At 45.1% G+C, this 14,498-nt stretch overlaps 1 protein-coding gene across 3 annotated transcripts in view; it reads right to left on the bottom strand.

Moving 5' to 3' along the window:
• Positions 1-1,238: 1,238 nt before the first annotated feature.
• LOC311127191 (zinc finger FYVE domain-containing protein 16-like) overlaps positions 1,239-14,498 on the bottom strand; it is a 33,069-nt gene continuing 19,809 nt past the window's right edge. For 2 of the 3 annotated variants that reach the window (XM_084158979.1, XM_084158978.1), the window contains exons 5-16: positions 13,581-13,757; positions 13,151-13,290; positions 10,372-10,729; positions 9,859-10,014; positions 9,543-9,767; positions 7,184-7,266; positions 6,034-6,138; positions 4,134-4,284; positions 3,453-3,696; positions 3,263-3,368; positions 2,907-3,083; positions 1,239-2,694 (exon numbers count right to left, since the gene is read on the bottom strand). In XM_084158979.1, coding sequence (XP_084015105.1) covers positions 2,536-2,694; positions 2,907-3,083; positions 3,263-3,368; positions 3,453-3,696; positions 4,134-4,284; positions 6,034-6,138; positions 7,184-7,266; positions 9,543-9,767; positions 9,859-10,014; positions 10,372-10,729; positions 13,151-13,290; positions 13,581-13,757 — 2,081 coding nt within the window. In that variant the 3' untranslated portion in view covers positions 1,239-2,535. The remainder of the gene's footprint in view (positions 2,695-2,906; positions 3,084-3,262; positions 3,369-3,452; positions 3,697-4,133; positions 4,285-6,033; positions 6,139-7,183; positions 7,267-9,542; positions 9,768-9,858; positions 10,015-10,371; positions 10,730-13,150; positions 13,291-13,580; positions 13,758-14,498) is intronic. The other variant, XM_084158980.1, reaches the window with a different exon arrangement.

Raw genomic sequence — 14,498 nt, 5'->3', positions numbered from 1 at the left:
TTATGTTAGCACAGCTGAAAACTGTTGTGCTGATTAAATAAGCAATAAAACTGGCCTTCTTGAGACTAGTTGAGTATCTGGAGCATCAGCAATTGTGGGTTCGATTACAGGCTCAAAATGGCCAGAAACAAATAACTTTCTTCTGAAACTCATCAGTCTATTCTTGTTCTGAGAAATGAAGGCTATTCCATGCGAAAAATTGCCAAGAAACTGAAGATCTCATACAACGCTGTGTACTACTCCCTTCACAGAACAGCGCAAACTGGCTCTAACCAGAATAGAAAAAGGAGTGGGAGGCCCCGGTGCACAACTGAGCAAGAGGACAAATACATTAGAGCATCTAGTTTGAGAAACAGATGCCTCACAGGTCCTCAACTGGCAGCTTCATTAAATAGTACCCTCAAAACACCAGTCTCAACATCAACAGTGAAAAGGCGACTCCGGGATGCTGACCTTCTAGGCAGAGTTGCAAAGAAAAAGCCATATCTCAGACTGCCCATCTTTTATTTTTATTGGCCAGTCTGAGATATGTCTTTTTCTTTGCAACTCTGCCTAGAAGGTCAGCATCCCGGAGTCGCCTCTTCACTGTTGACATTGAGACTGGTGTTTTGCGGGTACTATTTAATGAAGCTGCCAGTTGAGGACCTGTGAGGCACAAAACTAACTCCATACTTCCATTCATTTTTTTAAACCGGTACTTGTTACCTTCAGACGAGTCCCGTAGAGCAAAACGGAGAACATAGTCATGTTTGTAAGTCTCTCCTTTCCATAGAGTGGCGAAACCGTTCAGACGTTACAGACGTTTTCGTGAGAGGACCGATTTTCGGATGTCTCATGGTCTGACAAACACGATGTAGCTCGGCCATCTTTCACCCCAACTGCGGAAGGCCGCCATAGGCGGATGCGGTGAAATGCAAAGAAAACATATCTCTCGCTTAAACTAACCGATTTTGATGGGGATTTTTTAAATGTTACTTATTATGTCGACTCTGGGAGGTTTTAAGAGCACCACAACACATGAGAAATGAAGATATGGTCAATAAACGTCAATCATATGCATTAATTCCTCTACTGTATCAATAGGAATTTACATAGATTAATGTAACATTAACACTCACCTTCAAGATAAGATTGGACCATATCAATAACCTCAGTCAGTATCGGTGATATTGTTGGAGAATGTGTCTGGCTGGTTCAAGGCCTTCTACGGCAGCAAATAACTCAGGTCAGACAAAATGTGAAGGGAAGTTTTAATACCTTTACAGTGTTCCTCTCCATACGTCATCAATTACTTTCTATACAGATGTTCATGTTTTGCAGCAGTATTTGGTTCAACATGGCCTAATTCCACTGGTATTTAACATTTCAGTTGACATCAAAGGGAACATCAGGGGAAACTCTAGTCCGTTGTTTTTTCTCTCAGTGCTCCTCAGGCCTTATCTGCACTACACATGCAAAAGTGACTCAGCTAGCTAACGTCCTATCAAAAATATGAACATCGATTCCATTTACGTAACGGTTCCAAAAAATAGTACTTTAAGCTTAAAAAAAAGCTTGATATAATTTCTATAGATTTGGACAAGACGGACAGTGAGAGTTGTCAGAGAACTCCCCACATATAACACACAACTGGAGAGACCACTTGTCTGTCAAACAAGACTCTGCACTCTGCCGATGGAGAGGAAGTTCAAAACGCCATTCTAGAATCGCAGGCTTACAGGAAGCTACGTCAAACTGCCACAGGCTATTTCCTCATTCTAAAATAGCGTTCACATCCTCAAATAACAGCTTACATCGAGAAACTTCTAAGTAGCACTTCACTGTCTCATGTCGTGCTGCTCTTCTCAAGCCTGGTATCCAGTTGTCAATCAAGTAACTTTAATATAATTCATCATTGTTTTACCATCTGGTCATTCTAAACATACAGTAAATACATTAAAAGAAGAGTAGAGAAAAGAAAGCAGTTTGTTGACAGAGTGTCTGTTGGAAACATTCATCAAGATGCTCCTTGGCTGGCTGACAGACAGATCCCAGCAAGAAGCCAAGAAGGCAGAGCAGGAAGAGATGAGAAGAGAAATTTCAGTTTCAGGAGAGTTAGTTATTTTTTTGGTTGTTGTTATTGTTATTTGTGTTAAGTGTTTGGCCTCGTGGGTTAAAGCAGCATTCGAGATGTTTCTCAGACTTAAAGCCACGTCACTGTTCCAGTTTCTCTGTCTGTCTGTCCCGGAACATAGGCCTACACCTCTGTCCTTCCAAGGCCTTCAGAGAGAGACTCTGTGGGAATGTCCTGCCATTGACGGCCTGTGTCTTTAGTTCAGTTGTTAGCCACGCCTGATTGGCTGTTTGTGTCCTCATCACAAGCCGTGTCTTATTGGCAGTTTGTGTCCTCACGTCCTGTCAGTTTGTCCAAGGTCCTCAGAGCTCCAGCCTCTTTCTCTGTGCAAAGACATCCAGGCTGTGTGTGTGTGTGTGCTTGCACGTACTGTGTTTCCATGTGCGAGACTAACTGTGTGTGCGTACAGGTGTGTGTGTGTGTTAGACAGTGTGTGTGATGTAAAAGATGAACTCCATGTCCATGGCTGTCTGTGGTACTCTGGCTGAGCCTCCGTGGATGACGGGGATCAGAGCGCTGTCTAGCTCGTTCATATAGCGCTGGGGTAGGAGCCTGCCTCCCGAACCAGCCTGGTACTCCACCTGACACACCACACACAGACACACACACACACACAAACCATTAACTTCAGTTAAAATCCTTAATATCCTTACAGTTTCATTTGACTCCAGTGGGTGTCGTTGCTATAATAGTAAACAAATCAATCAAATGTTTTCATAGCGCTGTTCACAGATACATTTGTCACCAAGTGACACCTTTTCATAACATTACAGTGTGTTAGTGCATTAGTAACCATGTCAGTGTGTGTGGAGACTCTGAGGGCGAGGGAGTTGATGCCGCTGGCTGAGAGGACCGAGAGGTGAGGGGTCAGAGCACTACAGCTGGCCACAGCCATCTCCTTCTGGAACACACTGCAGGACGGCAGCACCACAGATAGGGACACGTCTGGAGTCTTCAGCCAGTAGAACACCTGGAGGAAGAGACAGACAGACAGGTAGAGTCAGAAAGACAGAAAGATGGCGTAAGACAGGTACAGACAGACAGGTTTGAGTGACAATGTGTTTGTTTACAAGTGTGTGTTTCAGAGAGTTGTGACGCAGAAGGTGAACAGAACACCATGTCTGTAAGTATGACCTGTGTGTGTCCTACCTCAGTACACCTGATGGTGCGTCCGTCTGACTCAAACTCTGTGTCCTGCTGCATCCGCACACTGTGGACCCCTTCCAGAGGTTTCCTGTCCACACCACTGGTCACACTACAGGGACACACACACAGTAATGGATTGATCAATTATGCACCAGGGAGAAGATCACCAGTGTGTGTGTATAATAACCCTTACCCAGCGTTGACGGGGGCGCTCCAGTCAATCCAGCGGACGGTGACATTGTCCTGGAGCTCCCCTCCGTCAGCCTTGCCACAGGGGATGTGGAAGTCAGTCTGCCCCCTCAGGGCGGCACGCAGGGCCTCCATGGTCTCTGGGGGGATCTGCACCATCAGGCCGTCCTCCACGATACTCGACTTTGCGATGAAGCCTGACGAGGCCTTCAGAGCGCCGTTGAACACCACAAAGCTGGCCCCCGTCACTATAGAATAACACAATGATACACTGGTTAGAATAACAGAATATCATAGATAAAATCCCAGCAGATTTACCGATTTAGGTTGGAGTCTGGTTTGGTACTGATAAAAGAAAAGGACAGGACACAAGGGAAAAAATCAAGTATATTCTTTCATTTAATTACAAATAATATGTTTTAACAAACAGAAAGACAAGCAAGGACTACTTAATGTTTTAACTAGTCAAGACCACAACACCACAGGAAACACCTGCTTCATATCTGGGTCGTATTCATTATCCACCAAATGGAGAAAAAAACTGACTGAAACAGGGGTGGGCTACCTGTAGTTGTCCAATAAGAAATGTTCTTTATCGTTTTCTGTTGCAAAACGTTTTGCTACATTTTCTGAAACAAAACCAGTTTCTTCTGACCTCTAGTGGGCAATCTAGGTTGTTACTGACCTGTGCGTGTCTTGCCAGGCTGGCTGTTGGCCTGGGTCTGGTAGTTGCCCTCGTCGTTCTGGAAACAGACCAGGTGGGAGTCAGCCTCTGAGCTGAACCCGGCACCCACACTGATCACATGCTCGTTAGACGCATTCACAACCTTCAGCATCTAGAAAACACACACATATAGTTAGACAGTAATGCACACACAAAAACACATGCACACACACACCCCAGGGTTTAGAAAATTTGTCGGCGGACAAATGACAGGCAAGATTTACAATTACCGGACGCAAGATAAAATTACTGGACACATTTGCATTGGGTGCTTAACGGTGCTCAGAATGACAGACAGGTCCGGCCCACCTATTAGGCAATCTGCCAGGGTACCAAGGCCATCTGCCAGGGCACCAAGGCCATTAACCAAAATAGCCAATTAAATGGATTTGAAAACCGAAAAACGTTATCTATTCTATTAAGAAAAACATGTGTATGTAAAATGTACATAAATAATTGGCCTACACGTAGACTATGCCTATTGGCTACAGCCTCATGTCCACACCGATGCTGACATGAGGGAGGCGCCAGGAAATGTGGCCAAACTTGAATGAGAATTACATATAGGCTAAACGCCAGTCATCTTGCACAAATATAATGTAGGATAATTAATAAACGTCTAAAGGCTTGATTCTTACATACTCGAGGCACTGTTGGTTCAGACCCGAGAGAAAGGCCAGTGCCTGTTGTGCACCGCAACATCACCCACCTGGCAATCTGAGTGGAGGCAGTCAGCATTTTGAAACTATTTATACATAAACGTAATTGTTTAAAACCTGGAGTTTTTTTGTTTCAAAGTAGCCTAGCCAAATTCCGACCATAGGAATGTTGAGGGAATTATTTTATAAACACTTCCTAATATGCCATTGAAAACAGTATTTCTCTCATGTTCTATTGGTTTTCAAAATCGACTTTCTCCAGCATCCAAAGACACAATCCTAGTCATATTAGCAACCCATGCTAGTTCATGCATCTTCCCTCTTTTTAAAGAATATTTTCATCTCTGTCCCATGAAAATGTTGCATTTGCAGTGTGCTTTTGAGAACTGTGTTTTCCCGCTAATTGCATTTTGGAACATTCGCGTGTATAACCTTCTGTCGTGTGCGCATTGCTGCGCTTATAATTTGAAGAAATAATTGTTTATCTACATTTTAAACTAAACATTCTGATCTGTTGCATCAGTCTCATTGTTTTTTACAAGAAAAAATAAATGTTCAGTGCTTGGATCTATCATCCCACAACTGTTCCAGACTCTGTTCCGAATATTTATTCTCGCACAGAACGACAAACTGACCAATAGAATAGGTAAACTTTTCTACTATGGGGGGATAGTAGATTGACATAGGCTAGTGATTTTGCTGTTCGTTACTCATCTTGTTAGCTGAGGAAAGTAAATGTGGACAGTTCTTCTAACATCTTCAATGTGCCCCTCGGAATTCGATAACAATGACGCGTGCCATTGCATCTCTGACCTGTCTATCTTCACTTGATCTTGGGAGCTGCGAGGCCTTTGAGAAGGACCCGATCACGTGACGGGCATTGGCTAATTAGAATTGAGATATCTGAGAGAGCCATGTGAGTGGCTCTCTCAGATGTAAAAGCACGTTCCACTCCAGCAGCAAAGAGCTGTTCAGGGGCAACTGTTGCGCTGTTTGACAGTGATATTCGCTCAAGCTTTCTCTGTATGCTGTGCAAGTGTGATAAATAAGATACATGACGACTAACGGAAATACACAAGCGGCAATTGTCTGGAGAATTTTATTTTTTAAAATCAGCTTTCCATTATTTTTGGGGGGCCAAAAGCCGGCAATTACCAGTTATTGGGAACCCTGACACACACACACACACACGTCGGTCTTACCTCAGTGAAGCTGCTCTTGGGAATGTCGATGTAGCTGTGGCCCATCTCCATGTGGATCCTCAGACCCTCCACAGCAGGTAGACTGTACTGGTAGTTCCTCAGGTCCTGTGGATGATCACAACACACACGTCACAGGTTTGTTTTGGGGACATTAATAGTATGTGGCCTACACTCCTTCTCACAGAGAAGATGAGTATTTATTAGACAGACCGAGAGAGAGACAGAGACAGAGAGAGAGAGAGGAGAGAGAGGAGAGAGAGGAGAGAGAGATAGAGAGATTAGTTCATGTGTTCATGTGTTCTGAATGCAGCAAACGTAACTGCTGGACCACCCCAGACCACTACAGGCTACTCTCAGCAGAGAACAGCTGGCAGGGAACCTAACTACTGCGGTGTGTTCTCCCATAGGACACCTGATTTATCTCTGTGTGTCATTTCTGTCCCCTGTCTCTGAGGCTGGCCTCCTGTGGGAGAACACACTGCACAGCATACGGCTCAGTGATCATCACAGAGGATCAGGGAGATATGTCTTGACTCTGCTTTAAATCAGGGAGATATGTCTTAACTCTGCTTTAAATCAGGGAGATATGTCTTAACTCTGCTTTAAATCAGGGAGATATGTCTTATCTCTGCTTTAAATCAGGGAGATATGTCTTAACTCTGCTTTAAATCAGGGAGATATGTCTTAACTCTGCTTTAAATCAGGGAGATATGTCTTAACTCTGCTTTAAATCAGGGAGATATGTCTTAACTCTGCTTTAAATCAGGGAGATATGTCTTAACTCTGCTTTAAATCAGGGAGATATGTCTTAACTCTGCTTTAAATCAGGGAGATATGTCTTAACTCTGCTTTAAATCAGGGAGATATGTCTTAACTCTGCTTTAAATCAGGGAGATATGTCTTAACTCTGCTTTAAATCAGGGAGATATGTCTTAACTCTGCTTTAAATCAGGGAGATATGTCTTAACTCTGCTTTAAATCAGGGCTGGAGACCTACGTTTACTACATAGCTTCGGTTTGATGCCAATGCTTTTTATCAAAGTTTTAGATTGATCAAATTGCATAAATAAATACTCTGAAATACTTGAGATTTACAATAAAAAACTCCAGCTATTCTTTATAACTGTGTGTGTGTATTTTCAGTACTTACAGCCAACAGGTTCATGATGGTGTGTCCTGTCTCTCTGAACACAGTTTCTCTGAAGCGGACGCTGACCAGCGTGCTGGGATACACTGCAAAAAAACACAAAGGTCATTAGATTCAGGCTCCACATCCATCTAAACAGTTATTATTATTATTTCACCATGTCATTACAGTAAGTTATGGTCACGTGTGTAAAGTGAAAGTAAAGGTGATCTCAATAGCCTATACTGCCCTACCAAGCAAAAAGACAGTAACTGCTCATTTGGTCAAAAATGAGTTAATGTCATTTTTGCTACATTAAATACATGCTTAATCATGTGGACAAGTATCCTGCCTCTATTGTATTGTGTTTTGCAGTAACTGCATAAGGTTACTGTGAAACCAAGGTAAATAAAAGCCATTTTTCTCTGTTCCACGCTATGAGCAGTTACTGCCTTTTTGCTTGGTAGGACAGTACAGTCTACAGCAGATATCTAGGACTTGGTCAAGTTCAAAAGTTTGAAATAGCTATATACAAATAAAAAAATTACTTTGAAAAGTCAAAGTGAATAGCCTTCTAAAATGAATTACCATGAACACTACATGACCAAAAGTATGTGGACACCTGCTTGTCGAACTTTGCATTCCAAAATCATGGGCATTAATATGGAGATGGTCCCCCTTTTCTGCTATAACAGCCTCCGCTCTTCTGGGAAGGCTTTCCACTAGATGTTGGAACATTGCTGTGGGGACTTGCTTCCATTCAGCCACAAGAGCATTAGTGAGATCGGGCACTGATGTTGGGCAATTCATCCCAAAGGTGTTCGATGTTGTTGACATCAGGGCTCTGTGCAGGCCAGTCAAGTTCTTCCACACCGATCTCGACAAACCATTTCTGTATGGACCTCGCTTTGTGCACAGGGGCATTGTCATGCTGAAACAGGAAAGGGCCTTCCCCAAACTGTTGCCACAAAGTTGAAAGCACAGAATCGTCTAGAATGTAATTGTATGCTGTAGCATTAAGATTTCCCTTCACTGGAACTAAGGAGCCTAGCCCGAACCATGAAAAACAGCCCCAGAACATTATTCCTCCCCCACCAAACTTTAGTGTTGGCACTATGCATTCGGACAGGTAGCGTTCTTCTGGCATCTGCTAAACCCAGATTCGTCCGTCGGACTGCCAGATGGTGAAGCATTATTCATCACTCCAGAGAACGCGTTTCCACTGCTTCAGAGTCCAATGGCGGAGAGCTTTACACCACTACAGCCGACACTTGGCGCATGGTGATCTTAGGCTTGTGTGCGGCTGCTCGGCCATGGAAACCCATTTCATGAAGCTCCCGACGAACAGTTCTTGTGCTGACGATTCTTCCAGAGGCAGTTTGGAACTCAGTAGTGAGTGTTGCAACCAAGGACAGACGATTTCTACACGCTACGGGCTTCAGCACTCGGCGGTCCCATTCTGTGAGCTTGTGTGGCCTACCACTTCGCGGCTGAGTCGTTGTTGCTACTAGACGTTTCCACTTGACAATAACAGCACTTACAGTTGACTAGGGAAGCTCTAGCAGGGCAGAAATTTGACGAACTGACTTGTTGGAAAGGTGGCATCCTATGACGGTGCCATGTTCAAAGACACTAAGCTCTTCAGTAAGGCCATTCTACTGCCAATGTTTGTCTATGGAGATTGCCTGGTTGTGTGCTCGATGTTAGACACCTGTCAGCAACAGGTGTGGCTGAAATAGCCAAATCCACTAATTTGAAGGGGTGTCCACATACCTTTGTATATATAGTGTACAATGAGGGTAAAAATAAATTAAGGACACCTTCCTAATATTTAATTGAACCCCCTCCCCCTTTTGCCCTCAGAACAGATTCAACTTGTCTGGGCATGGACTCTACAAGGTGTTGAAAGCTTTCCACAGGGATGCTGGCCCATGTTGACTCAAATGCTTCCCACAGTTGTGTCAAGTTGGCTAGTTGTCCTTTGGGTGGTGGACCATTCTTGATACACACAGGAAACTGTTGACCGTGAAAAACCCAGCAGCGTTGCAGTCCTTGACACAAACCCGTGTGCCTGGCACCTACAACCATACCCCGTTCAAAGGCACATCAATCTTTTGTCTTGTCCATTCACCCTCTGAAAGTCACACATACACAATCCATGTCTCAATTAACTCAAGGCTTAAAAATCCTTCTTTAACCTGTCTCCTTCCCTTCATCTACACTGACTGAAGTGGATTTACCAAGTGACATCAATCATAGCTTTCACCTGGATTCACCTGGTCAGTCTATGTCATGGAAAGAGCAGATGTCCTTAATGTTTTGTACACTCAGTGTATTTATTACCACTGAATCTAGACTGGGCTAGTAACTGTTGGGGGCTCACCGCTGTGTTCTGCTCCCAGCCGTAACAGCAGTCTGAGGGGGAACACCTTGGCCCAGGGTACCTCCAACCTCTGGATGAGCAGACCACAGAGGAAGGGCTGTGGGGGCAGACAGAGACCCTCCAGGGGCTGGAAGGTAGGGGAGTAGAACAGCACACCGCCGTGCTCCTTACTGCCCAGGAAACTACCTGTAAACGCCACGTTGCCCAGCTCCTCCACATACTTCCCTGGAGGAGAGGAGGGTGAGAGACATACTGGTCAGGGTGTGTGTGGCTCTGTCTGGTAGATGGAGAGGCGTGGCAGTGTGTGTGGTCCTACCTCTCTGTGCATCCTGGTAGATGGAGAGGTAGAGTGTGAACAGGTCTTTGGGCAGAGCCCTCTCCACAGGCAGACACTCCAGGATGAACACTATCTCCCTCTGTCCCACAGTCTGTAGACCACTGGAGCCCAAACACCAGCACTTCCTACTGCAGTCTACAGCACAGTAGACATACACACAGTGAGGACACACAGACACACACATTGCCTGCAAAACACCTACGACCACAATCTGATAGGAATAACAGAGACACACATTCATTTTTAGAATGAGCCTAGGGGTGCATCTCAACTCTCTCCTTGTCACCTTTCTTTTAATAAGAACTGATCTACAAGAATTGGACAGGTGAAAGCTATCCCCCAGTAGGCATCGGCTAGGCTACATTACTTCACTTGTCCCGTCTTTAAAGTTCAGTGCAGATGAAGGAAACAAGACAAGGAGAGAAAGCCAGTTTACATTATTGAGATGTACCCCAGGAAGAATAGAAGGGTAGAGATGGGTGTTCTACTCACAGGTGACCAGTTTGACGTTGACCAGCAGGTTGGCGTTGAGGACAAAGGTCAAAGGTCGCGGCCCTCCCTCCTCCAATAGGAGCAGGATCTGGCAGGGGGCGGGGCGCTCCTCCACCAATAGATCTCCTCCTCCTCCCTCCTCCTCTCCGGTGGTGATGAGTAGAGGTGGCAGGCCCTCCTCATCCTCTGGCAGCAGACTGGGGCTCCTCTCTACATAACCCCCCACCCCACACAGCAGGCTGTAGTCCCAAGGTCCTGACACTGGGGGGCGCACCACCTCCACCTCTGCTTGGGCCTCCGGGGCCGACACACCACCCTCCGACACCGCTGCAGAGCCAGGGGACACTCTGCTACCAGCCTGGAGGACACAGACGGATAAGAGATTGATGAATAGACCTATTAACTGACAGAAAGACAGATACATTTATGTGTCTAGGGCAGGGGTGTCAAACGTCCGGCCCGCGGGCCGGATCAGGCCCGCAAACGGGTTTAATCCGGCCCGCAAGATGATTAAAAAATAAATAAAAATAATAATAATAATAATAATAATAATAATTTTGTAAAGTATAAAAATGCGCTGCAATTTTTCAATAAAATAAACTGCTGTTACAATTGCGTCCACTGGATGGCGCAATAGCAATTGTGTTAAGCAAGCAAACGGTTTATACCGGGGCAGAGCAAGTAGGTCAAGCACGTGCAGCCAATGAGCTACTTTGTTTTGCCCGCGATATTTATTACGGCTTCTACTTTTAACATTATGTGCTTTGGCACCCTCATTGCCCCAATATGTCTCTGTCAAAAAAGAGAAAAGTGGACACAGAGTGCAGAGTGTTCCAAGAAAAATGGTCATCCTATTTATTCACGGAATTGAATGGGAAAGCTGTATGTTTGGTGTGTTCAGAGCATGTTGCAGTGCTGAAAGAATATAACCTTCGTCGCCACTATGTGAGTCTTCATGCCGACAAATATGACAACTTTCAAGGACAGCGGAGATGAGAGAAGGTGAATGAACTGTTGGCGGGTCTGAAGAAACAGCAGTCTGTGTTTACTCACGGCCGAGACATCAGTGACGCTGCAGTGAAAGCTAGCTACCTCATTGCTAATGAAATCGCAGTGGCTTCAAAACCATTTAGTGAGGGTGAATTTGTAAAAACATGCACGATGAAGGCAGCGGAGATTGTGTGCCCTGAAAAGCGGCAGGCTTTTGCAAATATCAGCCTGACAAGAAACACAGTTGCAGACAGGATTTCCGATCTTTCAGTGGATTTGGACAGCCAGTTGAAGCAAAAAGTAAAGTCATTTATTGCGTTTTCGGTTGCAATTGATGAAAGCACGGACATTACAGATGTTGCACAACTGGCCATTTTCATCCGCGGAGTTGATGACACATTGACCGTCACCGAGGAGTTCGTGGAGTTGGTGCCGATGACAGATACAACGACAGCAGCTGATATTTTTACCGCACTCGTCGGCGCGCTGGACAGGGTCGGAGTGGACTGGTCCCGCGCTGTCAGCCTGGCTACAGATGGTGCGCCCTCAATGATCGGGAAAAAAGCAGGCGTTGTGACAAAGTTCAGAGAGAAAGTGCAATCTGCAAATGGAGGACGTGATTTTTTGACTTTTCACTGTATTTTGCACCAGGAGGCTTTGTGTTGCAAGTCATTAAAGATGGATAACGTCATGAAGGTGGTCATCCAAACTGTTAATTTCATCCGATCCAGAAGCCTGAATCACCGTCAGTTTGACAGCCTTCTCAGAGAGAAAGACCACATCTATGGCCTGCCATACCATACTGAGGTAAGATGGTTAAGCCGAGGTGCTGTGCTGAGGCGTTTCTTTGATTTACGAGAAGAAATTGAACAGTTCATGGAAGAAAAGGGCAAACCAGTGTTAGAATTTCATTCCGCAGAATGGATGCAGGACCTTGCATTTATGGTGGATGTTACAGAGCACCTGAATAACTTGAACAAACAGCTGCAAGGGCGCAACAAAGTTGTCACGCAGTATTATGACAGCATACGTTCTTTCAAGTTGAAGCTGTCATTGTGGGAGACGCAACTTGCCAGTGGTGATGCAGCTCACTTCCCCTGTCTGAAAAATGTGTGCGCGACCCAACATGTGGCAGACATGAAGCGGTTCAAAGATAAAATAACGGGACTGTTACGGGAGTTTGAGCAACGCTTTCAGATTTATGTTTATATGTTTTTATGTTGATGTGCTATTGATTTTAATTGATTTTATTTTATTTGTATATTTAACCTATTCTTGACTCTGTGGTTCTTGCACTTGTTTGGGGAACAGGATTTCATTATTTTTATCTACATTTCTGCCTGAGAAATGACACCCTGATATAGTTCTGTGATCTGTGATATACTTCTGTGAATCACTGAGGCATTGTGTGTTTGTGTGTTCTTTGTCCTCAGAACTTTCAAATAACTTGAGGTGTTTTATGATTAATAGTGATGTTGTGCTTGTACTATTTTGGACACACTGTCCTCAGGCTCCAGCTTTATGTTGTATGTTGATCGTATTAAAACAAAGAAAACAATCTGAAGTTGTTGTTTTTAAGTTATATATACCATGATTTTTCCGGTCCGGCCCACTTGGGAATAGATTTTCCTCCATGTGGCCCCTGAGCTAAAATGAGTTTGACACCCCTGGTCTAGGGTCCATGTGTATGTGGTCTTTATGTGTGTTTGTGTGTGGGGTCTAACTGCATATGTGTGTCTCTCAGTGTGTGTGTGTGTGATTGTGTGTGTGTGTAAGTCATGCCTCTTACCGTAGGTGGGTCAGGTGTGACAGGGCTGGACTCCTGGGAGCCCCTCCTGCTGGTCACAGAGAGCCTGGTGGTGTCGGCCACCTCTCCATTGGGCAGTATGCCATCTGCAAACCACACACGCTTCTGCTCACGAGGACAACCTGACACATGCACCACACAGGGACAGGGACTTCTGTCACTTCCCCTTTCATTTCAACTGTTGTTTAGATTAGAGCGCAAAAATTAATATAAATGCGAAACAAATGGGAAAATAATACAAGAAATCCAAAATCAGCAAAATAAATGAATACGTTTTTGTTTAAATCTTTCATCATAGCCAAACTGTGGCTGAATAAGCTATTCTATGGAGAGCAACAGGATGTTTATCGCTTTTGGGACCACTGTTACACAACTAGCGACTACAATGGCCCATGTAGGGGTGCGTACGTACCGTCGCTGCCAGGGTTTTTGAGCACGGAGACAGGCACCATGACAGTGGGCGGGGGGGAGTTGAGGGTGCCTGCAGCCCGGGCCTGCTGCAGGGGGGGGATGGTGCTGCAGTACTCTGACGGGATGTTGGGGTTGGGGCTCGGACCTGTCGGACTCATCATACGCTCCAGCGCCTGGGCTAGAGGGGAGAGGGAGGGGGAAGGGGGGAAGGGGGGACGAGAGGGGACGAGAGAGAGGTAGAGACAGGTAGGTAGAGGTAGAAAGAGAGGAAAGAGCGTTAGCATACAAACATGGGACACGAACACAGACAGAGGTCAGGGGGCAAGACCGAGTACACAATTTGTATATGTACAGAGATCTGGACATGTTTGTAACTACACAGAGATGCATGTTCTGTGCTATAGCTAATAAACATTGTTGTATGGAATGTTTGGCATGTCATAGAAGCTATTCTTGAATATGGCCTCTGTAAAAGTAAATGGTGAACTGTAATAAAAACAACCGTTCCACCACCTCTCCTGGCCAGACACTCCAATATCCATACAGCAATCTACTGTGGACAGATGGAGGCCAAGCATCACATTGAGACAGCTATCCTTTTTACACTACTGAGCCAAACAGAGCTGAACCAAGCCAAGTTGTACTGGGCTGGCCTGGTTACGCATCCAGTTGCTGGAACCATGCTGGAAAAGACTATGTCAGAGCCAGCACAGTAAGGTCCAGGTCGGTCCTATTGTGTGAATCAGGCAAGAGTGAGTTTGCAATGATGGAGAAAACAAGAGAATGGAGAGAGTGAGATATGGAGAGAGAGAGGGTGCAATATGGAGAGAGAGAGAGGGTGCGATATGGAGACAGAGAGAGGGGGTGAGATATGGAGAGAGAGGGGGTGAGATATGGAGAGAGAGAGGGTGAGATATGG

The sequence above is a fragment of the Coregonus lavaretus genome, assembly GCF_964263955.1.
Source record: "Coregonus lavaretus genome assembly, chromosome: 4".
Classification (NCBI taxonomy): domain Eukaryota; kingdom Metazoa; phylum Chordata; class Actinopteri; order Salmoniformes; family Salmonidae; genus Coregonus; species Coregonus lavaretus.
Note: the sequence above shows the minus strand (reverse complement) of the source record. Positions and strands in the feature narration are given on the sequence as shown.